The 23,821-nt window shown below is 42.4% G+C and overlaps 1 protein-coding gene across 1 annotated transcript in view; it reads right to left on the bottom strand.

Annotated features, from left to right (window-relative positions):
- LOC126184905 (ubiquitin-conjugating enzyme E2 H) overlaps positions 1 to 23,821 on the bottom strand; it is a 131,066-nt gene that overhangs the window by 70,119 nt on the left and 37,126 nt on the right. Inside the window, exon 3 of the mRNA XM_049927557.1 lies at positions 14,266 to 14,433. Within this exon, the coding sequence (XP_049783514.1) occupies positions 14,266 to 14,433 (168 nt within the window). The remainder of the gene's footprint in view (positions 1 to 14,265; positions 14,434 to 23,821) is intronic.

Below are 23,821 nucleotides of genomic sequence, written 5' to 3'. Positions count from 1 at the left end.
AAAAACCACCACAATTCCACTGGAGGATGACATCTTGAGACTGGGAACACATGGAACATTCAATGAGGCAGTTTATGCCTCAGAGTCACCTGTTGCCACCGATTTATTGCCTGAGCAGTCTATATCCATTGTGTCTGAGGGTTTGGCGAGATCTAGGTCCTCAGTGGACACCAAAATCTCCAACCCATCCTCAGTCGCAGAGCTTGTAGGTAGCCGTGGTGTGGGTGCCACCACAATTTCCTTGGTCTTAGGGGTTTTCTTTTTGGATTTCTCTCACTGCTCCTTGTGTTTCCATGGCTGGGAGGACTTCACTGGCTCAGTCTCCGGGACTGAGGATGAGCGTGAAGCCCTACAACCAGCTGCTTTTGGGCTCTTCAGCCACTGGCAGGTGTCGTCTTTCCCACTAGAAGAAACCTGGGGGGGTGGGTGACCCAAGGGATCCCTTCCTAGTCAGAGAAGCCGAAGAAGACATGCTTCTCCAGCTTAGAAGTGGGGATGGACGTCCTTAATGGTTTGGGGGGGGGGGGGGGGTGTTGCTCCCGAAGTAGGTGGTACAGGAGCAGCAGGAAGGGAAATGCCCCTACCATCACCATCAAGGGGGCAGGTGTAGTCATCCGACTCTGAGAGGTGACCTGGGTTGGCAGAGCTGATGGTGCCAGAACTGTTGTACTGGCAGTGTAAAACGATGTCATACACACAGGATGCAGGTATTCAAATTTTCTCTTAGCTTCAGAGTAAGTCAGTCAGTCCAGGGTCTTTTACTCCATGATTTTCCTTTCTTTCTGGAGAATCCTTCAGTCAGGCGAGCAAGGTGAATGGTGCTCTCCACAGCTGACACAGATGGGAGGCGGGGCACCTGGAATATTGGAATGTGATGGGCGTCCACTTTCTCGGCATGTGATGCTGGAAGTATAGTGGAAAGACATATGGCCAAACTTCCAGCACTAAAAGCACCGCATTGGGGGAGGTATATAAGGCTTCACATCACACCGGTAGACCATCACCTTGACCTTCTCGGGCAATGTATTACCCTCAAAGGCCAAGATGAAAGCACTGGTGGCAACCTAATTATCCTTCGGACCCCGGTGGAAACGCTGCACGAAATGTACACCTCACTGCTCTAAATTGGCGTGGAGCTCATCGTCGGCCTGCAAAAGAAGGTCTCTGTGAAATATAAGACCCTGGACCATATTTAAGCTCTTATGGGGTGTGATGGTTACAGAAACATCCCCAATCTTGTCACAAGCAAGTAACTATCGTGACTGGGCAGAGGATGCTGTTTTGATCAAGACTGACCCAGATCTCAGTTTGGACAAGCCCTCTACCTCCCCGAACTTGTCTTCTAAATGCTCAACAAAAAACTGAGGCTTCATCGTCATGAAATAGTCACCATCAGCTCTCGAACATACAAGGTACCGGGGTGAATAAGATCCGCTGCCATCCTTAGCCTGACATTCATCCCATGGGGTGGCCAAGGAGGTGAACGATTTGGTTTCTTACTTCTGTGCATTGAATTGAGCTTGTGATTGCTTAGAGACTGCTGGTGTTTCACCACCAGCAAGAGATGATGGACTACACTTCATTGCGTGTCATCCGCCCTGATGCCACCCACTCTGACCAGGGGCCCCAGCTGCAGCAAAGGCCACCTGGCAGGATGGCCATTGCTGGGAGTCCTGGTGACTCAGGGGGATGGGCATCTACCCCTTGGCATACGTGAGGAGTTAACGGCGCAGGCATCAGGCAGAGCGATCCCTGTGTCGTCAGGGGGCTACAACCAACAGGGTACATGGCGGCCCCACCACAACAGACTGGCTACCGTGCTGAATATCAGGTGCAAAGAAGTCCATGGTCATCGCCGACGCAGAAAGCAACACTGCATAGTGCACGGTGGAAAACGCACCCAGGAAGGTGTGCTCGCTCAAGAGATGGAGAATGGGTGGAACTGCAATGTGATGATGAGAAAGTGCACTAAAGATCTCAATGCATGATGGACATGATGCACCAGGTAAGGCACCCTTCCCCAATTGACTCGCTCTTCGGGAAAATTTTGAAGAATGGAGGTCAAACCCTACAGGGGACCATCACAGGCTGAAATGTGTGAAACTCCTTTTAGTTGCCTCGTACGACAGGCAGGAATATCTCGGGCCTATTCTAACCCCCGGACACACAGGGTGAAGACCAAGGGAGTAATATCTGGCGAATACAGAGTGTGGCTGAAGGCCGTTGTCTTCGTTGAGGCTAGAAACTGGCCAACACCAAGAACTGTGTGCACAAAAGCATTGCCATGATGCAAGAGCCACTCACCGATATTCAACAAAGGCAGACTTTTCCTTGCCAAACATCTGCACAGCCTTTTCATAACCTTCAAATAGAATTGTTAGTTTCCTGTTTGCTGTTGAGGAACACATTCCCAGCATACAAACCCTTTTATGTAAAACACAGATCAGCATAGATTTCACCTAATGAGCTTTTCCTGGATGATGTGAGCCAGCTGGCTTCTATTCACTAGACTGTTTTTTTTTACCTTTTGAATCGTGTGCATAGCACCAAAACTCGTTGTTTGTGATGATTTTTGTAGAAAAAATTAGAATTGTCTTTGAATGCATCCTTCATATCACAGCAATCTTACTTTGATCACTGTGACAAGTTTGGAAACACACTTTGCTGCCATTCTTCACATTTCCAAATCAACATTCAAAATGTGCCAAACGGTGCTCCAGGAACACCCACATAAGTCTTAGAGTTTGTTGCTTGCCTTACGTCAATTTCTAATGATGAGTGATGAGATTAAAAATTTTGCCAATGTATTCCTCAGTTCAAAAAGGTTTAAGGACAACTGCATTGGCATAAGGGCATGCTCTTTGTACACTGTTTGCATCATTTGCCGTTTCAGTCTACCTTTAACAAACAGAGAGGGGGGGGGGGGGGGGGGGAGAGAGAGAGAGAGAGAGAGAGAGAGAGAGAGAGAGAGTGTGTTTTCACAGCTGCATGCATTTACAGCCAGCCATTTCTTTGTGTCATGAGTGCACTATAGGCGCACACAATTAACTGAACTGCCACAGAAATCACACTCGTCGTAGTGGGGAAAATTTGTACTACAAGTACAAAATATGCAGCATTACAATTCCAATTACTTTTGGGTCCCTGTCACATGCAGAAATCATGCGGAACCACATTCAGTTTTTACCTGTAGACTTTGCCCACAGGAATGTGGCAATGTCTTCACATTCATTTTGCAGTTGTCAACATGAATTCTAATGTAACTATGGCAACCACAATAAAATCCTTGTCCAACATTTTGCCATATGATTACCGCATACTATTGTTTCCAATGATGGTCACCAATTAACATCCCATCATTTCATGATATTCTGCCAACTAAACAGAATAGCTCCCCTCATGTCAGCATCATTCAATCTACTAACTGATAGCGAGGCAAAGTGCTTTGCTAAAACTTTCAAATTGCAAACTTCAAAGTTATACCAGAAGCACTATTTTCTAAGTTGTCTCACATTCTTTCTGAACACTTACCAGAGCACACTAACCAATGGGAAAGAGCTCAGAAAAGTTTTCCACAGTCGATAGCCTCAGAAGCTCCTGTCGCTATTGGCCCTACAAGCACCACTTTGGCTCCTCTACTGCACAGTAATATGGGCTCGTAACTTTGAGAGTCGGCCCAGGCAGACAGCAAAAATAACAGAGGCAACTATTTGAGGGCACCATAGATAGTAACTTCCAACTACTGTAACCAATTGTGTTCCACATGGCTGCACCACCACCACCACCACCACCACCACAGCACAGCACGATCGATGTGCACCCACACAAATACTGCCATTGTTCCTCATGACATCACCCATAGGCATTCTGCATATCAGTTTCCTAACAGCCAATACTGCCACCTCACAAGACACCCAAGGCCTCCATATCAAGCTCACGTCACAGCAGCTGAGACCTTCAGGTAGGTTGCCCATCTACACTAAAGACAACAGAGATATCACTGGATGCAAAATGTCTTTAATAACAGGTCACATACATGGGCATCATTCTGAAGGTAAAGCACCACAGGCACTGCCAGAGATCCACAAACTGTTCCAGCTGGGTGGTTGGTAGCTCCTACACACTTCCTCCTCAGTCTTACTGCACAATAGACCATACACGCTAATTTCAGGACAGAGAAGTGCTATATGACTGGACGACAATAGCAGTGACAGAACAGAAAATGGAAATCACCCAATTGACAATGTTCTCTGTAGGTAAACATCACGACCAATAGTGCCGGGTGTAATGGGTTATCAGTTCAATACTACACTCACTGTCCTCCAGGCTAGATCTAGTTAAAACAGATTACAGTTCACCCACACTTTGTTAGTGTACAAATTGTGTTTGTTGTAATTGTGTGTAATTCATTAATGTGCATTATACATTTACAGAAATAACTGATTTGTAGCAAATACTATTAAATGGTTGATTTTTAGCTTTCCAAATGTTTAAACTAAATTGGTTCTTTTAAGTTAGTTCTGGTCCTCAGAAAAATTTTCAATTACTAATCATTTGCATTTGTAGATCACTAACATGTTTAGTTTACTCCAGAATACGAGTATGCTCCATTATGGTATTTACTAAGCCATAAAGCCACATGCAGCTCTATACATTTATGAACACTATCCATCTTTGATTGGAGGTGGTGACACAGTTAGCACAGGCTATTTGAGTGAACTGGGTGCCTTTTTAAGTTTAAAAGGTCTTCGGTCTCAAAGGGTCTGTGTCAAACACAGGATGACAGTAGACCTAGGAACCACAGGCACTATAGTTGTCAACTGTCATAGCTGTTTTAGAAAAGAACCAGAGCTCCAAGCACTCTCTGAAAGCACTGAAGGTCAAGCCACTGTAGGTGCTGAAAGTTAAGTAAAGCCAGAGACAAGTTCAGTCACTGTTCGGGAAGAATAGATTCAATACAGTTGGTGATTGTGCATTTGGTGGTGTTAGAAGTTTGTACTGAAATTGAAGTAGATAGCTCCTGTGAGTTAGTATGGGTGGAGGTTATACTTGACAATCAAAATAAATTATTAATTGATTCCTTTTACTGATCCCTGGCTCTGATGATATAGTTGCTGAAAGGTTCAAGAAAACTCCTTTTAGATATGTAACCCACTGATACAATTAAAGCGCGTGGTGACTTCTATCTACCCGCAATATGTAGACGACAATATATGTTTAAAGTCAGTGGCAAGCATAAAACATTGTCCGAAATCATATCACATGCTTTCTCCAAAAATGTTTTTGAACAGACAGTTTATAACCCCACTCATGTGAATGCTCGTGATAATATACTTGATCTTGCGCAACAAATAATCCTTAGCAAATAGGGAGCACCATGTTGGATGTAGGAGCACCATCTTTGATACAGGGATTAGTGGGAACTAGATGGTTGTAGCAAAACTGAATACTGTAACATCCAAACCCACCAAAAATGACTGAAAAATATATGTTCTTTATTTGAAAACAGTAGATAAAAATTCACTTGATGCTTTCCTAAGTGACAGCTTCCATTCCTTTCTAACTATGTAAGCACAAACCAGAAGTGGCTTAGATTCAAAGAAATGGTATTGACAGCAATGGAGATATTAATACCAAATACACTGAAAAGCCAAAAACACTGGTACGCCTGCCTAATATCATGTAGGGCCCCAGCGAGCACACTGAAGTGACACAACACGACGTGGCATGGACTCTACTAATGTCTGAAGTAGTGCTGGAGGGAACTGACACCATGAATCCTGCAGAGCTGTCCTCAAATCCGTAGGAGTACGAGTGGGTGGAGGTATCTTCTGAACAGCATGTTGTAAGGCATCCCAGATATGCTCAACAATGTTCTTGTCTGGTGAGTTTGGTGGCCAGCAGAAGTGTTTAAACTCAGAAGAGTGTTCCTGGAACCACTCTGTAGCAATTCTGTACGTGTGGGGTATCGTATTGACCTGCCGCAATTGCCCAAGTCCCTTGGAATGCACAATGGACACGAATGGAAGCAGGTGATAAGACAGGATGCTTACATCCGTGTCATCTATCAGAGTCATATCTAGACTTATCAAGTGTCCCATATCACTCCAACTGCACATGCCCCACACCATTACAGATCTCCACCAGCTTGAACAGTGCCCTGCTGACATGCAGGGTTCATGGATTCATGAGGTGGTCTCCATACCCATACACATCAATCCGCTTGATGCAATTTGAAAGGAGACTCATCCGACAAGGCAACATATTTCCAGTCATCAACAGTCCAACATCTTTGTTCACAGGCCCAGGTGAGGCACAAAGCTTTGTGTCATGCAGTCATCAAGGGTACAGAAGTGGGCCTGCAGCTCTGAAAGCCCATATCGATTATGCTTCGCTGAATGGTTCATGCACTGACACTTGTCGATGGCCTAGTATTGAAAACTGCAGCAATTTGCTGGAAGGTTGGACTTCTGTTGCGTTGTACGGTTCTCTTCAGTCATCGTTGGTCCCGTTCTTGCAGGATCTTTTTCTGGCTGCAGCAATGTCAGAGATTTGACATTTTACCAGATTCCTGATATTCACGGTACACTGGTGAAATGGTCGTACGGGAAAATTCCCACTTCATCACTACCTCGGAGATGCTGTGTCCCATTGCTCGAGTGCCGATTATAACACCAAGTTCACTCATTTAAATCTTGATAACCTGGCGTTGTAGCAACAGTACTGATGTAACAACCGCACAAAACACTTGTCCGATATAGGCATTGCCGACCGCAGCACCGTATTCTGCTTGTTTACATATATCTATATTTGAATATGCACGGCTATACCAGTTTCTTTGGCACTTCAGTGTAAACTAATGAGAGACAAAGCTTACACACCATGGTACACACACAACAGATTACAACAACATTCCAGAAGCAACGAAAAATGCATGCCAAATTTAAATGAACACAAAATCCCTCAAGATGGTGAAGTTTTACAGTTGCTTGGAACTTAGAGCAAACTTCAATGCACAATGTTTGTAATAGTTTCCACAACAAAACTCTGTCTCAAAATCTGGCAGAAAATCCACAGTTATTCTAGACGTATGTTAGGTATACCAGTGGCAAGAGGCAAGTCAATACCTTTACCGCACGATAGCAATAGTTACAAGATGAAAGTGTGAATTACAAAGTATTCACCTAGATATAGAGAGAGGAAACAAAGAGAGAAACTCGAGAATGTATTTAAACAGTACAATGTCCAGTTGGTATTCCAAGTGAAAACTGAGTCAGATATAGTTTAAGATATGCTGTTCGAGCTTGTTTACCTGCTTACCTGCCCAGCAACAATTGGGCAGTCATGAACACAGGTGGGCAGGGTGGAGGTTGGCCCTGCCGTAAGTTCAATCTGTCTCGTGTTCAAGCCCATGATTACAGAACTTCTCTTACAACACACTTTTGACATCATTACATTTTTTTATGATAGTCTAATATTCTACATGCTGCCTTCTGATTCAGTTTTGTAGTTTTGATGTGACCATTACCTTAGTGATGGTTATGACAGGTTCTTGTACAATAAATGGAGTCCTGGTTAGCCTATCAGCATTTTCATAGCCACTGATCCCCCCCCCAACAGATTTATCCTGTTGCTCTCCCCTAGTCTCCCAAGAGCTTTATGGTATTCTGCAATGATCTTTGCTCACGTTGCAGGGGCGTTGGGCTGACTGAATAATTGTAGATTCTATGATCTTTGTAGTGGTTATGCAAATTCCCCTCCTTGCACACCACAATAGCAGATACTTCCATCTGTAATACTGTGGTCAGCTTCCCCAGAAAGACTGCATGCTCTAGTTCTAGGCTGTATCCCTTACAATCCAGACCCAATACCTTCATCTGTTTTTGCCCCATTGGTAAACTAGACTGTCTTCTGCATGACATCGTGGTTCATTCTTCCGCTGCCTCCTACTTGTAATAGTTAACAGAAAGATATATTGAAGCAGCTGGAAGTTAGTGCATAGTCAGCTGGCATTTTCCTGACCATTCCTATATTTATCGAATTCCCTATATTGGCGAGGGATTCAGGATATCCTAAAGGTATCCAGTAATTTTCAGTTTTTAGTCTGTATGCCCTTGCTACTGCTTCCATTTTAATGAACATGTCTAAGGCATAACTAGCTGGTCTCAATCCCAGCAGTGGGTGTGCTGCTAATTCAGCCTGTTATAGCTAAGCAGGCCAGTCTCTGCACCTTGCCACCCACCTTCTTTGTTACTTTATTCCATCACACTGTAGCCCCATAAATCATCACATGTATTATAACAGTGATGTATATCCAGTACATACTCTTGGGGTTTAAGACCCCAGTTTTATCCACAGGCTCTTGAAGCACTCATAGGAGTACCTTTTGTCTTGGAACATATGTTTTTCATGTGAGGGGTCCACGAGAGTTTTGCAACCAGGGTTACCCCTAGATACTTCAATACCCCCTATACTTGTAGACTCATTGGGGAGTTAAAGATTCCAGTACATGTGCTGGATATGTTTCTTTTTAAATGGTACTGCAACAGTTTTATTAGGGCTGACCTGTAGATCCTGTTTCCTGCAACCTGTTTTGCACAATGTTCAATACACAATGTGCAATAATTCTAACAGTACTAACAAATTTGCCAAGTATTTCTATAACTGAATTGTCTGCCTATCCTTGGCAAAAGTAGCCTCTAGAATTTAGCCGTTCATTGAGTTCATTCACCACTAGGTTCGACAACTCTAACCACGAATTCAAATGTAATACTGCTAAAAGCCCCCCTCAATATTCAGGACGATGCAGAGTGCAATTTCCTGAAAGTGTAATGCTTTTTCCACTTTACCAACAACATGGTTTCACATGATTGGCCTGGCTGACATGCGTTTTGGTTTACGTGTAGAGGAACATTAGTTAGTCTCCTTTCCCTTGTGTGTACATTAACCAGTTTTTCTACTGTCTTTAAAAGAAAGGAGGACTGACTGGTCAATCTCATATCCTTGGCCTTGGTATGATCAGTTCTCCCTGGCTTCAGAGTTAAAAACAAAGAACACTCACTGTCCTCCAAGTATTAGGAATGATTCCTGCAACTAGGCTAACACTGAACATCCTAGTGTTTGTTTTGTTTTAGGGCATAAAAACAACTAGGGTCATAAGCACCCATGTCAGAACCATAGAACACTAAGGAAAAGAGGAGTTAAAAACAGCTATACTTTAAGCACAGTCAACGGAAGGAAAGACAACTAAAAATAGGGACTCAAAGAAAGGTCCATAAAATATGCCATAGAGAAATGGAGGTGCTGAACTAAAAATTAAATCTCCTTCGCCGTACTGCTACGACAGAAAAAGAGTAAAATGTGGTCAACAACCCATGCGTCGTTTGCTAAAACGGCTGATAACTCAGATGATAAACATAAATGAGAACGTAAGTGGTTAAAGAAAGAGTATTCTGTCAGGAACTGTCAGATGTTATAAGGGCAATGAGCACACAGTGGTGGGAGAGCACCACTTAACAAATGGCGATGGCTGAAAAGACTATGACAAATACACAACCTCCTCACAGTAAGGGGGCCAGGAGGAGGTCGTCCAAGCCGATGGGAGAGGCTTAATTCACCGGAGCTTGTCCCCATGAAAGGAGGACCAGTGGTGATGGCAAAGTGACACCACCTGCTCACAGATGGCAGCACAGAGATCATCGAAGCACTGAAAGAACTAGTGGGCCAAGGTACAAGCACTGCAGCCTTGGCAACAGCGTCAGCGGCCTCATTTCCTGTCAGACTGGCATGACCAGGAACCCATATAAACATCACAGTGGCTCCATCAAGAGTGTACAAGTGGCTGCTTTCCTGGACCCGCTGCACTAAGGGATGGACAATGTACAGCTTACTGAGGCTCTGAAGGCCACAGAGTCGGAGCAGATGTTGCAATTGAAAAGCCTGTCTCACCGGATGTACTGCATGGCCTGATACAAGATGAGGAGCTATGCTGTAAATACTGAGAAGTGTTCCGGAAGCCAATACAGTAAATTGTTGGTGCCAATGACAAAGGCATACCAGACACCACGCAGAGCTATTAGTGTACACAAAGGTACCATCACAAAGTTCCGTGCGAAGGTCGTGAAACTTACAGCAATAGAGAGAGGCTGGAGTAGTGCCTTTAGGAAGCAAATGAAGGCTAAGGTGAACAAGGGCCGCCGCATGAAGCCAATGTGATGAAGGGTTCACACACATCAGGAAAGTGGCTGTTAGCATGAAAATAAGCTGCCGGAGCAAGAGCCGAAAGCAAAATCCAGGTGCTCCTGTGTTAAGGCAGATGACGTTAAGTTCATTGAGAAGGTCATCCAAGAGGGCATCCCTCTGACAAGTTCTGAGAGAACCCCACAGTACGAACCCACCACAGGACTAAACATCCTACATAGGAGTCTAAACTCTCTCCTGCTTGTTGCAATACAGCTGGAAAAATTCCATCTGCCCCTGGCAACTTGAATGGTTGAAATGTTCCAATCACCCTCTGCTTTTTTAAATCAACACATTCTCTGCCAGATTACCTGCAAATCAGTGGCTCTCAGGGACAGAATCTTGGTCTATGTTGTTTGCCAGAGTCACTGACAAAGTCAGTCTTGAGCAGCACATCCTGTGTCTTATTTTCTGTTCTGGTATACTCAACACCCTCCTTCCTTAGAGAAACTCCTGAATTAATTGGTATTTTGGTGATGATTTTGTCAAGCCTGACAAGTGAAGATGCTCATACTCCACTGACCAAATGCAGAAGGCCAAGAGTAGCAATACTGGCCGTGCATGCACGCAGCAACCGTGCAATCAGGCTGTTGGCAGGGAGCCTGCACTATCTGCCCCTGCCCACAAGTCTACTTAGGGGCATGCACAGATGCCCTTGCACAACAGGGCAGTGTTGAAACAGTCATGTTTAAGATATGAGGTTGGGAACAGGAAAAGTAAATTAGAACACTTGGGAGTATGTAAAATACATCTAGTCACACAAGGTATACATAGGATAGACAGGAAGAACATTTTCAACAAGGTATAAAGAGCACGCAGAAACTTTCAGACTGGGCAATTACAGTGAATCTGTTGTAGCCAAACATACATACGAGATAGGCCACCCACTAACAAGCACTGAAGTGGGATTTAGAGGTGGTGTACATAACAAATAAAGGAAAGAAGCTTGATCTACTTTATGAACTATAAAAATCAATTCACTAAGATAGATTTGATGATATACTTTATGCACAAATGAAAGAGTGGTAATGGTTTCTTTAACCTGTACATTTATCTTTTTCTAATTTAGCAGTAGTACGATACACGTGAGCAGTTTGCAGAGAGAACTTTTGGTGATGTTACTTCATGTCCCCTGTGATATATCTGGAATACTGTGGAACTGTTGGTGGCTCAGTGCAGTCAATTGCAACCATGTACTTGTTTACAGAAAAAGACAGTGTACAAGAAGACAGCTCGTGTGAGCTTATACATCTACATCTACATTTATACTCTGCAAGCCACCCAATGGTGTGTGGCGGAGGGCACTTTACGTGCCACTGTCATTACCTCCCTTTCCTGTTCCAGTCGCGTATGGTTCGCGGGAAGAACGACTGTCTGAAAGCCTCTGTGTGCGCTCTAATCTCTCTAATTTTACATTCGTGATCTCCTCGGGAGGTATAAGTAGGGGGAAGCAATATATTCGATACCTCATCCAGAAACGCACCCTCTCGAAACCTGGCGAGCAAGCTACACCGCGATGCAGAGCGCCTCTCTTGCAGAGTCTGCCACTTGAGTTTGTTAAACATCTCCGTAACGCTATCACGGTTACCAAATAACCCTGTGACAAAACGCGCCGCTCTTCTTTGGATCTTCTCTATCTCCTCCGTCAACCCGATCTGGTGCGGATCCCACACTGATGAGCAATACTCAAGTATAGGTCGAACGAGTGTTTTGTAAGCCACCGCCTTTGTTGATGGACTACATTTTCTAAGCACTCTCCCAATGAATCTCAACCTGGTACCTGCCTTACCAACAATTAATTTTATATGATCATTCCACTTCAAATCGTTCCGCACGCATACTCCCAGATATTTTACAGAAGTAACTGCTACCAGTGTTTGTTCCGCTATCATATAATCATACAATAAAGGATCCTTCTTTCTATGTATTCTCAATACATTACATTTGCCTATGTTAAGGGTCAGTTGCCATTCCCTGCACCAAGTGCCTATTCGCTGCAGATCTTTCTGCATTTCGCTACAATTTTCTAATGCTGCAACTTCTCTGTATACTACAGCATCATTCGCGAAAAGCCGCATGGAACTTCCGACACTATCTACTAGGTCATTTATATATATTGTGAAAAGCAATGGTCCCATAACACTCCCCTGTGGCACGCCAGAGGTTACTTTAACGTCTGTAGACGTCTCTCCGTTGATAACAACATGCTGTGTTCTGTTTGCTAAAAACTCTTCAATCCAGCCACACAGCTGGTCTGATATTCCGTAGGCTCTTACTTTGTTTATCAGGCGACAGTGCGGAACTGTATCGAACGCCTTCCGGAAGTCAAGAAAAATAGCATCTACCTGGGAGCCTGTATCTAATATTTTCTGGGTCTCATGAACAAATAGAGCGAGTTGGGTCTCACACGATCGCTGTTTCCGGAATCCATGTTGATTCCTACATAGTAGATTCTGAGTTTCCAAAAACGACACGATACACGAGCAAAAAACATGTTTTAAAATTCTACAACAGATCGACGTCAGAGATATAGGTCTATAGTTTTGCGCATCTGCTCGACGACCCTTCTTGAAGACTGGGACTACTTGTGCTCTTTTCCAATCATTTGGAACGTTCCGTTCCTCTAGAGACTTGCGGTACACGGCTGTTAGAAGGGGGGCAAGTTCTTTCGCATACTCTGTGTAGAATCGAATTGGTATCCCGTCAGGTCCAGTGGACTTTCCTCTATTGAGTGATTCCAGTTGCTTTTTTATTCCTTGGACACTTAAGCAGATGACTGGCATTACCACTATAGAAAAGGGACCATTTTAACAAATGGTCACTACTATGATGAAGCAAAACAAGGGCAACACGTGTTGCCAACTTTAAAGTAACCCTAGGACTTATTTCCTTCATATCTTTGTTTTACTTTGTTTCATGACTATTTTGTGCTTTTTTAAATGCATTTATGAAGGGTTGAACACAACCAGTCAGGCTGAACACAAACAGCAAGAAGACAGTAGCTCGACTCCCAAAACACATAGCTATGGATGACATTCCTCATATTTGTGTGATATTACACTGTTTCACACTTAATGTCACAATCCACAATACCACAAAACCACAATACCATAAATCTGTCTTTCAGAGATAGCAAATCATTTTTGGCATGAGAGCATTCCTCATTCACCAATGATGGTGGAGGCAATGATGTCACAACTTATGACAATGGCAGCTATGTTTTTTTTCATAACACCACTACAATTAGAAATAAAAATTATTCCCATCTACCTACAAATGTAATTCAGAACTACATTTCACTTTACACTTTAAAAAAATCTTCTGCTTAACTGCTACATTTAAACTATTTAAATTCTGCTGGATACTGGGAAACATTGCATACCTGTGAACCATCTAGATCACGTAGTATTGTGTGGAAAACCCAGTATGGACCTGTAAAAGTGGTCACTAAACAAGCTGCCTCTTCTGTTTGCCAGAACACTAACCTGCAGACTACTACAGATATTCCATCAGACAGACAATATCTACACATATAAGGTCCCATTAATTGCTGCCTACATTACAGTAGCCAGCTTTAACTCATTAAGAAGTTATCACTGTTGTTCCTCAGCGGCATATTCATTTATTTCACATGTAATATTATGCTAAATACCTATATGTAGCTTGGTAGTACAGTGGCTAAATGACAGACCAAAAAACCAAATATCCAGGGTTCAATACTCCACCAGTTGTCAGTTCTGGGATTTTTTTCTGCCACTTATTAAGTCTTTCACCTCTGACAATGATATGTGTATGTGCAAAACATGAAGCTGTACCATGGTTCAGAGACCATGTAAGTCCCCCTACAACATAGTGTGTACATCTGTTCAGAAGTCGTATGAAGGCAAGGGTATACTTTATTTGTATAAAGTTCCTTATTGATGACTTTAGACATAAAATTTGTCATTTACAAATTAAAACTGCGGGACTTAACAAAAATGCAATCTAAATGCCACCAGCATTCAATAACGAAAGCTGCAAACTTACCATACAAGGCTGTCCATGCTTGATTGATTACATCAAGGCAAACTGTTCCAGACACTTCATCTATATTTGGATGATAAACTTTATTCATGAACCCAATTGAAGGTGACTTGAAAGGATAGTGTTCAGGTAAATGAACTCTTACTTTCCATATTCCACCTTCATAGGGTGCTGGAAAAAAAAAGAGTGATAGAAATTTTTGAAATCTTTGTAAATTGCAAAGCAACACACAATAGTTTTAAAATTACAAATCTGTGCATAACTTACACAGCCAACTAAAATAACCACACTACTGCTTTTCATACAAACCTATAATACTGGAACAGCATGCACTACATAGCAATAGCACTAATACCAACTAATAATCGTGACAGAGATAGTGGTAGTGGTAATGATTGTAATAAAGGTTGTTTTTGGGTGTATGTTACTGACACTGAAATTAATGAATGGCCAAATACAAATACCCAAATCACTGGAAATTGGTGGAGGCATACTCCATGGCATCCATTGTTTGAGAACCCTACATGTTTGAGAGGAAGTAAATATCTCAATTCTCAAACAGTAATACACCCTGAGTATTAACATGTTATGTTTCAGTTAATTAGGTGTGTATTCAATAACTCTCAGATTTGGGAATAAACAGGATTAAAACAAGTTGATAAGTATTGTTACCAATTAAGGGAAAAAATGCTGTATTCGGCTTAAGAATACATAAGGAAATGAAGAAAGCAATGATAAGTTTCAACTGATTTCATGGACAGGTCATCAGAAAGATAAGAAGAGGAGGAAAAAACATTACTTATATGGGACCCCCTAAATTTTTCTCCACTTACTCACATGCGACAACAATCAACCCAACATTATTCCAGTCTTTGACTAATTACCTGTATTTTATGTTGTATATGGTAGAAGAGTTACTAAATAGAAATAATACTTCAAACCTGTACATGGTCCAATTATACAATAAATGAGTGCAAATTCTATTCAACTGGATTATTCCCTATCAATGATTGTCATGATTGTCACACATACGGTTGGTGGAGCAAGTATGTAACCAAACTATATTTCCCTCGGCAATATTTATTTCAATATGGTGACATCAACATCCAGGAGAAAAAGAAAAACCACGGGAAATATACTCTTTGGATCAATACCAAAAATTATAAACTTCCAAGAAAACAGAAACTTACACTCTCATTTCAAAAGAGCATGTAAGAAGGACAAACAAAAATTAACAACAAGCACATGTGGAAGATGAGTGGGTGAAAAAAATTACTCATAGGTAACACTTCCTCTGGCAGACAATATTTATTTTGTTCACTTGCCAGTTGATAGAACAGAGGAACAAAAAGCTGACATCTATGACTTTATAACCATATTTACAGAGTATCACACCATTTACCAGCAACTGTCTGCTCACTAGCTACCAAGATAAATGTAGCTCATGTTAAAATATAAAACACTGGTATGAAGAAAAAAAAAAAGTCACCAGATTGTGACTATTCCTGTAAGATTTTAGAGTAATTTTTTGCAGAATTAATCCATTTAACTTATCTTAAAATAACTGAATCTTTCATGTACTGAAAACCAGTTTCTTTAGACACTGGACTCTTACAAATTATGGCTGTAGGTGATGCAGAGATTATCTTCTTACATTTTCAAAACATATTCAACAAAGATCATCATCTGATTATGTAACTTGGTGCAAGAACTATTGACAGATACAATTACTCTTCTGAGTGTTCATAAGAAACAATGGTTCTAAGTTATGTCAAAAATGAGTATAATATGGCTCCTAAAATTCTCAACATATGTAAACTAACTGACAACACACTTCTTTGCTGACATTGCTATCACCAACACGAAAGCACCCCAATTGAGTGACCACAGAAATGTAGAATACTGATGTTTTCAATTGTTTAGTGAGCAGTTTGCACAAATTGGTTTGGGTAAATGCAAGACACTTTAAATGAACAGGCGAGACAACACTGTATTTGATTACAGAACTGCTAGTCATCAGTTGCATCAAGTAAATACCCAACAATTTCATTACAAAATTATATCGGGTGCAAGGCTGTCTTTTGGTCTTCAGTCTGAAGACTGGTTTGATGCAGATCTCCATGCTACCCTATTCTGTGCAAGCCTCTTCCTCTCCATATAACTACTGCAATCTACATCATTCTGAATGCACTTGCTGTATTCATCTCTTGGTCTTCCTCTACAATATTTAATCCCCCCCCCCCCCCCCCCCCCCCCACACACACACACTCTTTCCTCTAATATTAATTGGTGACACCTTCATGTATCAGAAGGTGTCCTATCAACAAATTCCTTGTATACCCAACTCTATTCAGTGTCACTTCGTTATTCATCTACCCATCTAATCTTCAGCATTCTTCTGGAGTACCACATTTCAAAACTTCTATTCTATTCTTGTCTGAACTGTTTATCCTGCATGTTTCACTTCCATACATGTCTACACTCCAGACAAATGCTTTCAGAACAGACATCCAAACACTTAAATCTATATTTATGTTAACTAATTACTCTTTCTGAGAAATACTTTTCTTGCCATTGCCAGTCTACATTTTATGTCCTCTACTTCGGCCATCAGAAGTTTTTTGCTGTCCAAATAGCAAAACTCTTCTACTACTTTTAGTGTCATTTCCTAATCTAATTCCCTCAGCATCACCTGGTTTGATTCAACTACATCCCATTATCCTTGTTTCACTTTTGTTGATGTTAATCTTATATCCTCCTTTCAAGACTTTGTCCATTACATTCAACTGTTTCTTAACTAAATTACATCTACATCATACTCCACAAACTTCCTCTCACAAACAGTGAGTCAGTAAGCCTCTGTTTGGGTCTAATTTCTCAAATTTTCTTATCGTGGTTATTATGCTAGATGTATGTGTGAGGGAATAATATGTTGTCTGACTTCCTGGAAAGTGCTCTCTCGAAATTTCAATAGTAAATCTCCCCGTAATGCACAACACCTCTCCTGTAACACCTGCCAAGGGAGTTTGTTGAGCATCTTGGTAACGTATTCGCGCCCACTAAACAACCCCGTGATGAAACGCGCTGCTCTTCCTTCAACCTTCTCGCTGTCTTCTATCAAACCTACCTGGTAGGATAGGGCTGACAGAAGAGTGAGAGAAGACAAGCACCTTCTAAGCCACCTCCTTCATGGACGAGTTACATTTACTCAAGATTCTTCGTATGAATCTCAGTCTGGCATTTGCTTTTCCTATTACTTGTTGTTTTATGTGATCATTCTACTTAATATTGCTTTGAATAGTTACTGCTAGGCATTTCACACTAGATACTGTTTCCAACAGTTTCGCATTAATAGTGTAGTTGTGCAGTAGTGGCTTTCTTTCCCTACATGTGTGCAATATGTTACGTCTATTTTTGTTCAGGGTCAACTGCTAGAGCCTGCACCATTCATCAATTCTATGCAGGTCATACTACAAATTGATACTGTCATCTGGTGTTGCTACTTTGTTATGCACAACTATGTCATCACCAAACAGTCTTAAAGAGCATCCGACCCTTTCTACTAGATCATTTATATACATTGTAAACAATAACAGTATTATCACATTTCGTTGGGGTATTCCTGAAAATACCTTCACATCTGTCGATTTCCGTTTGTTCTGTTCAGAGCAAGTACTATCTGTGGGCAAGGAGGGGGGGGGGGGGGGGGGGGGGGAAGAGAGAAAGAAAGAGAGAAGTGTTTTGATTCAGTTGCAAATGTGGTATGATACTCGACAAGATCATTTTTTTTTTTTTTTTTTTTTTTTTTTTTTCACTAAATGGCAGTGCAGTATAGTGTCAAATGAGTCTCTGAAGTCAAGGAACATGACATCAACTTGAGTGCCATTGTCTACAGCACTATGGCTCTTATGGAGGAGCAGAGCAAGCTCTCTTTTGTTTACCAGTATGTAGCAGTTTTCTAACATGACTATTACACCATGGCGAGTCTTTCCCATGCCTTAAACACTAACGTGTTTAAGGCATATTGAATAATGGTTTGGAATTTTTTCCGTTTGTATTCTTCACCATCACCATCACTGAATATTTGATGCCGACTACTCACATACTCTCCAATTTGTGTCCTGTCAGTCTTGCTAAGCGAAAATATTTTACTACCTTTCTCCTAAAACCTGTAGTCATAGTTGCTATCACAGCCTTACGATCACCAATACCTTCTTCTACAATAACCGTTTCGATAAGTTAAGGTCTGTCTATCTACTCAAAGTAATTTACAAACAAGACATTCAGAATAATGTCACGCATCACTCTTTATAGCATGAATCTCCCAATCTATTCCATGGCAAGTTGAAGTCACCCCATTACGACAGCATGATCAGGAAAATTACTAACAACGTTCTGTACTATCACTACAATTCATGACACACACACACACACACACACACACACACACACACACACACACACACACACACAGTCTATAAAAGCATTTGATTACCATTTTTGACCAACCTCTGATGCTTAATTTAACTCAGATTAATTAACATTCAGGATCCGTGATATCCTTGCTGTATGTTATCGAGATCTTTACTGCAAAAAAATATACAGCCACCATTGGCAACTAACTTATCCTTATGATAAATAATATTGTCTGAACTTAGGATCTCATTGCTGGCCACTTCCAGTTTCAACCCACTTTCTGATCCCAATACCATCTGGGCATTGTAACCTTCAATAAGCAATACTAATGCTGGGATCTTCCCTTGGATGCTCCAGCGGTTTACTGATTTCATATTAACGTTTTCTATATCTGATCTGTGAGGACGAGCATTCTCCGAGTGATAGGGGTCCACTAAAAGTTGGCGGGTCCAGTCAGAGGGGCGAAACTATAAGGTGAAGAAGGTAGAACACACAGTAGAAGGTAGAACACACAGTAGAAGGTATAAGAGGGCAGGCCAAATCTAAGAACTGGAAAAAATTGAGGGATAAAAGAGTGGTCATTGCATGGGGGAGTGATCATGGGCCCAAGATTTAGAAAACACGAAGAGAGGCCACAAACCAAAATCAACGTGCCTCTGCTCCAGGTGCAAAGCAAAACTTTACAACTGAAAATAAAAACCACTTTCATGCAGAAAACTGAGGACCAGTTCAACCATCCATGAATTGTCTGCTAATATTAAAGACAAGGAATCTTTAAGCTTATACTTAGCACGAGGGGCCAAAGGGGACATTCCACCAATATATGGGACACCGTCAGTCTGACTCTACAGCCACATTGTGGGGGTGGCTTCTTACAAAAGAGAAAACAACGGGTGAGCCTAGTACGATTAATGTGTCATATATAAAGGCCAATCGCCTCTTCGGAATTCCCAATGCGGGGGCCTGGAGGCCTGGCAGCAGCGGGGGAAACTATAGAATCACCAGAATGTGGTCACTGTCACAAAGATCATCATGGGATAACCAATGGAGGAAAGCCACAAGAGCAGGGGAACTCTATCACAGAAAAGGTGCCGTGAGCAACACTGAAGTGGGTAGGGGAACTGTCATTGAGGAGACACAAATCAAAGTCTGTAATAAGTTGGTCAATTAGAAGACCCCTACCCAGCAAAGTGGCAGTCCCCCCCCCCCTCCCCCACAGGTGGTGTTGTGTATTGAAGACCCCGAGGAGGAGATAATAGGGCAGGAGATGCTGTATTAAGATAGTCAGATCAATACAAGGAAGTGGCATAATAGGAGAGAGGTAACGCACACATAAGAGGAAACAGGTTTCCACTGGATTATTATGGGGTGAGAGTCTAGGTTAGACATAAAGAAGCTGAGGGGCGCTCATGTCACTGGGGCAGTGGTCGTCATCAATGAGGATGGGGTGACATCTATAAAAACTGGGTCTGATTTTGGATGAGGAGGAAGGAGTGAAGGCCCTTGGAAAGCTGTGGGTCCTCGTCCTTTGACTTTCGCTGCTCCTCCTCCTCCTCGCCCTGAGGGAGGGATGACACATTTTCAAGTAGGGAATAACTGGCAGCAAAGTCAGGATCAGACAGCAAGCGAGCAGCTTTGGGGCCCTTGGAGCATGGTTCCCTATTCTGACCTGAGGTTGCAGGCTTCCTATATTGAGAACGCCAGGGAGGAGTGTTCTGAGAGAGAGCCCCATCTCTAGCAGGAGCCAGAGAAGAGGATGTCTTCTCTGAGCGAGGAGGAGGAGTTCCTGGAAGGGAAGGGACAGGGGCCGCTGGGTGGGAAAGGAGGAAGGGGAAGGGAAGGGAAGGGAGGGAAGATGAGGGGTAGGGAGGAGGAGAGGAGGAAAGGGAAGGGGGGAAGATGTGGGAAGGGGGGGAAGATGTGGGGTAGGGAGGACGGGAGGAGGAAAGGGACGGGGGGGGGGGGGGGGGGGAAAGATGTGGGGTAGGGAGGAAGGGTGAGGAGAGGAAGACATTACTGAGGCAAAGGTAGATGTGAGATTCACAGGGTGAAGTCTGAAAAACTGCTTCCAGGCCGCTAAGTAACTGAGACAGTCAATTATCTTTATTTCCTGATTTTTATCCTTTGTATACACTGGACACACTGATGAGTGGGGACAATGGAGACAGTGAGGCAGTGGGGTGCAAGGGCTCCCCACATGAAGGGGGCAGCCATAGTCACCACAGTTGGAAGTAGCACATCACATTGCAAGGACATGTGGCTGAACTTGAGACAACAGATGCAATGCATGGGAGGTGGAACATATGGTTTGATGTCACATCTGTATACCATTACCTTGACCTGCTCGGGCAGGGTATGCTCCTCAAATGCCATGATGAAAGTGCCAGTATCTACATGATGGTCCACCGGGATGTCTCCTAAACAGTCGCACACATGGAGGGAGGCTGACTGGCTGGCAGTTGTCTTTATAACAAGGGAGCCGGATCTCATCTTGCTTAAGGACTCAACTCCACCGAACTTGTCCTCAAAGTGTTCCACAAAGAAAAGGGGTTCGGTGGTGGCAAAAGTCTCCCTGTCAGTCCTGGTACAGACCAGGAACTGCAGAAAGGGTTTCGCCCCAAGCCAGCGGACCTGGCCCTCCTTCCAGGGGGTAGTCAAGGATAACAAGGGCAGAACGGCACATATAGGATCGGAGATAGAACTATTCCTCGGAAGAGACATGGCCACCGCAGAGCAGCCAGAGGTTTTTACACATTTCATGTGTCAAATGTCTGCCCTGGTGCCACCCATTCCGAACAGGGGCTCGCCTCGTGGGCACCAACCAGTGACAGCAATGGCTGCCCCCGAAAAGATGGGCACTCCTAGGCTTGCACGAGGTGTTCGCAGCACACGTACCAGCAGTGTGGTGTCAGGAGCCTCAGGCAGATGGGTACATAACAGCCCCAGCACACGAGCTGGTGACCACAAGAAGAAGTCAAGAGGCCGGCACAAATATGCAGCCCAACAGAGGGAAAAGAAGGGACAAAGGGAAAGGAATACGGACAGAGAAGGAGGAGGAAGGGGAAGGTAAAGCAGCCAGGAAAAGAAGAAAAACTGCAATAACACATCTTTTTGCAATTTCTTCAGTTTTAATCTACAGTTCAGAACCCATAAATTGTGGTCAGAATCCACATCTGCCCATGGAAATGTCTTGCAGTTTAAAATCTGGTTCCAAAATCTCTGTCTTACCATTACATAATCTATCTGAAACCTTCCAGTGTCTCCAGGTCTTTTCTGGGTATACAACTTTCTTTTACGATCCTTAAACCAAGTATTAGCGATGATTAAATTATGCTCTGTCCAAAATTCTACCAGGCAGTCTCCTCTTTCATTCCTTTCCCCTCAGTCCATATTCACCTACTAGTTTTCCTTCTCTTCCTTTTCCTACCATTGAATTCCAGTCCCCACATTACAATTAATTTTTGTCTCTTTTAACTATCTGAATAATTTCTTTCATCTCATCATACATTTCTTCAATCTCTTCATCATCTGCAGAGTTAGTTGGCATATAAACCTGTACTACTGTGGTAGGTGTGGGCTTTGTGTCTATCTTTGCTATGATAATGCATCCACTATGCTGTTCATAGTAGCTCACCTGTGTTCCTATTTTCTCATTCATTATTAAACCAACTCCCGTATTACCCCTATCTGATTTTGTATTTATAACTTTGTATTCACCTGAGCAGAAGTCCTGTTCATCCTGCAGCTGAACTTCACTAATCCCCACTATAATGAACTTCAACCTATCCATTTCCCTTTTTACATTTTGTTAACCTACCTGGCTCATTAAGGGGTCTAACATTCCATGCTCCAAAGCAGAGAATGCCAGTTTTGTTTCTCCCGATGACTACACCCTCCTGAGTAATCCCTGCCTGGAGATCTAAACAGGGGACTATTTTATCTCCGGAATATGTTACCAAAAAAGAAGCCATCATTGTTTTACCATAAAGTAGAGCTGCATACCTTCACGCAAATTTACGGTTGTAGTTTCCCCTTGCTTTCAGCTGTTCACAGTATCACCACAAGAAGGCCATTTTGATTGGTGTTACAAGTTCAGATCAATCAATCATACAGTGTGTTGACACTACAACTACTGAAAATGCTGCTGCCCCTCTTCAGGAACCACATGTTTGACTGGCCTCTCAACAGATGCCCTTCCATTGTGGTTGCAGCTACAGTACAGCTATTTGTATCACTGATGCACACAAGCTATTCTACCAATGGCAATGGGTGATCAGGTGTCATGAACACTAAAAGTGAGTATTGGGGGATGTGTTGAAGATTATGATTTACTGTGACATTTCAAGAGCAGTATGGCGCATGTGCAAAACAGACCTCAATCAATTTGAAATGCCTTATTCTTTAGTACTGCCCAAATCCTTCAGTTTCTATGCAGTCCACTAGAAAGAAAGATTCAAGGATTCTGGTGTTATGATAGTGTTGCAACTCACTGAATCTGTCAATAGAGGGACATTACAGTGATGCTGAGAGAACTTAAATGTTATTTGTTGACACAAGAATATTCTTATCACAGAAGGTTGAATACTTAAGATGATCAGGTTTCAATATAGGCTAATAAACAATTACTGCTCCAACATGTAATTAATGTTAGTGTCCACAAAAAGGAAAAATAGATTAGGCCACATAAAGAAGCATACAGTAAATTTACCTATTAACCCTCACACTGTTCATGAAAGGAACAGGAAACATTATGGTAAATGGTATCCACCACACTACATAAGAGATATACACCACATAACACTGTAGAGTGGTTTGTGAAATACTTATGTAAAGGCTGTTATCTCTAACGAGAACAGAAAATCCAGTTCAATAGCTGTCAGTATTAAAATGTCTGATTATAGAATTTACCAGACATGATAAATGCAGGTGCGGAATAAAAAATCCAGAAATCCCACACAGTATCTGTCTGAAAATCAATATTCAGAATAGAAAAACTTTGTATAAAACAAATCTTCATTGCGGAAAAAAAACCTTTATCTAACAAGTCAATATTTTCTATACACAAATTATGAAAACATGGATTACTTGGTGTTTCACCTTCAGGTACATCTACTATAAAATACACTTACATCACAAAACGTGA

The sequence above is a fragment of the Schistocerca cancellata genome, chromosome 4, assembly GCF_023864275.1.
Source record: "Schistocerca cancellata isolate TAMUIC-IGC-003103 chromosome 4, iqSchCanc2.1, whole genome shotgun sequence".
NCBI lineage: Eukaryota > Metazoa > Arthropoda > Insecta > Orthoptera > Acrididae > Schistocerca > Schistocerca cancellata.
The sequence above is the reverse complement of the archived record's forward strand: the minus strand, read 5'-3'. Positions and strand labels throughout refer to the sequence as shown.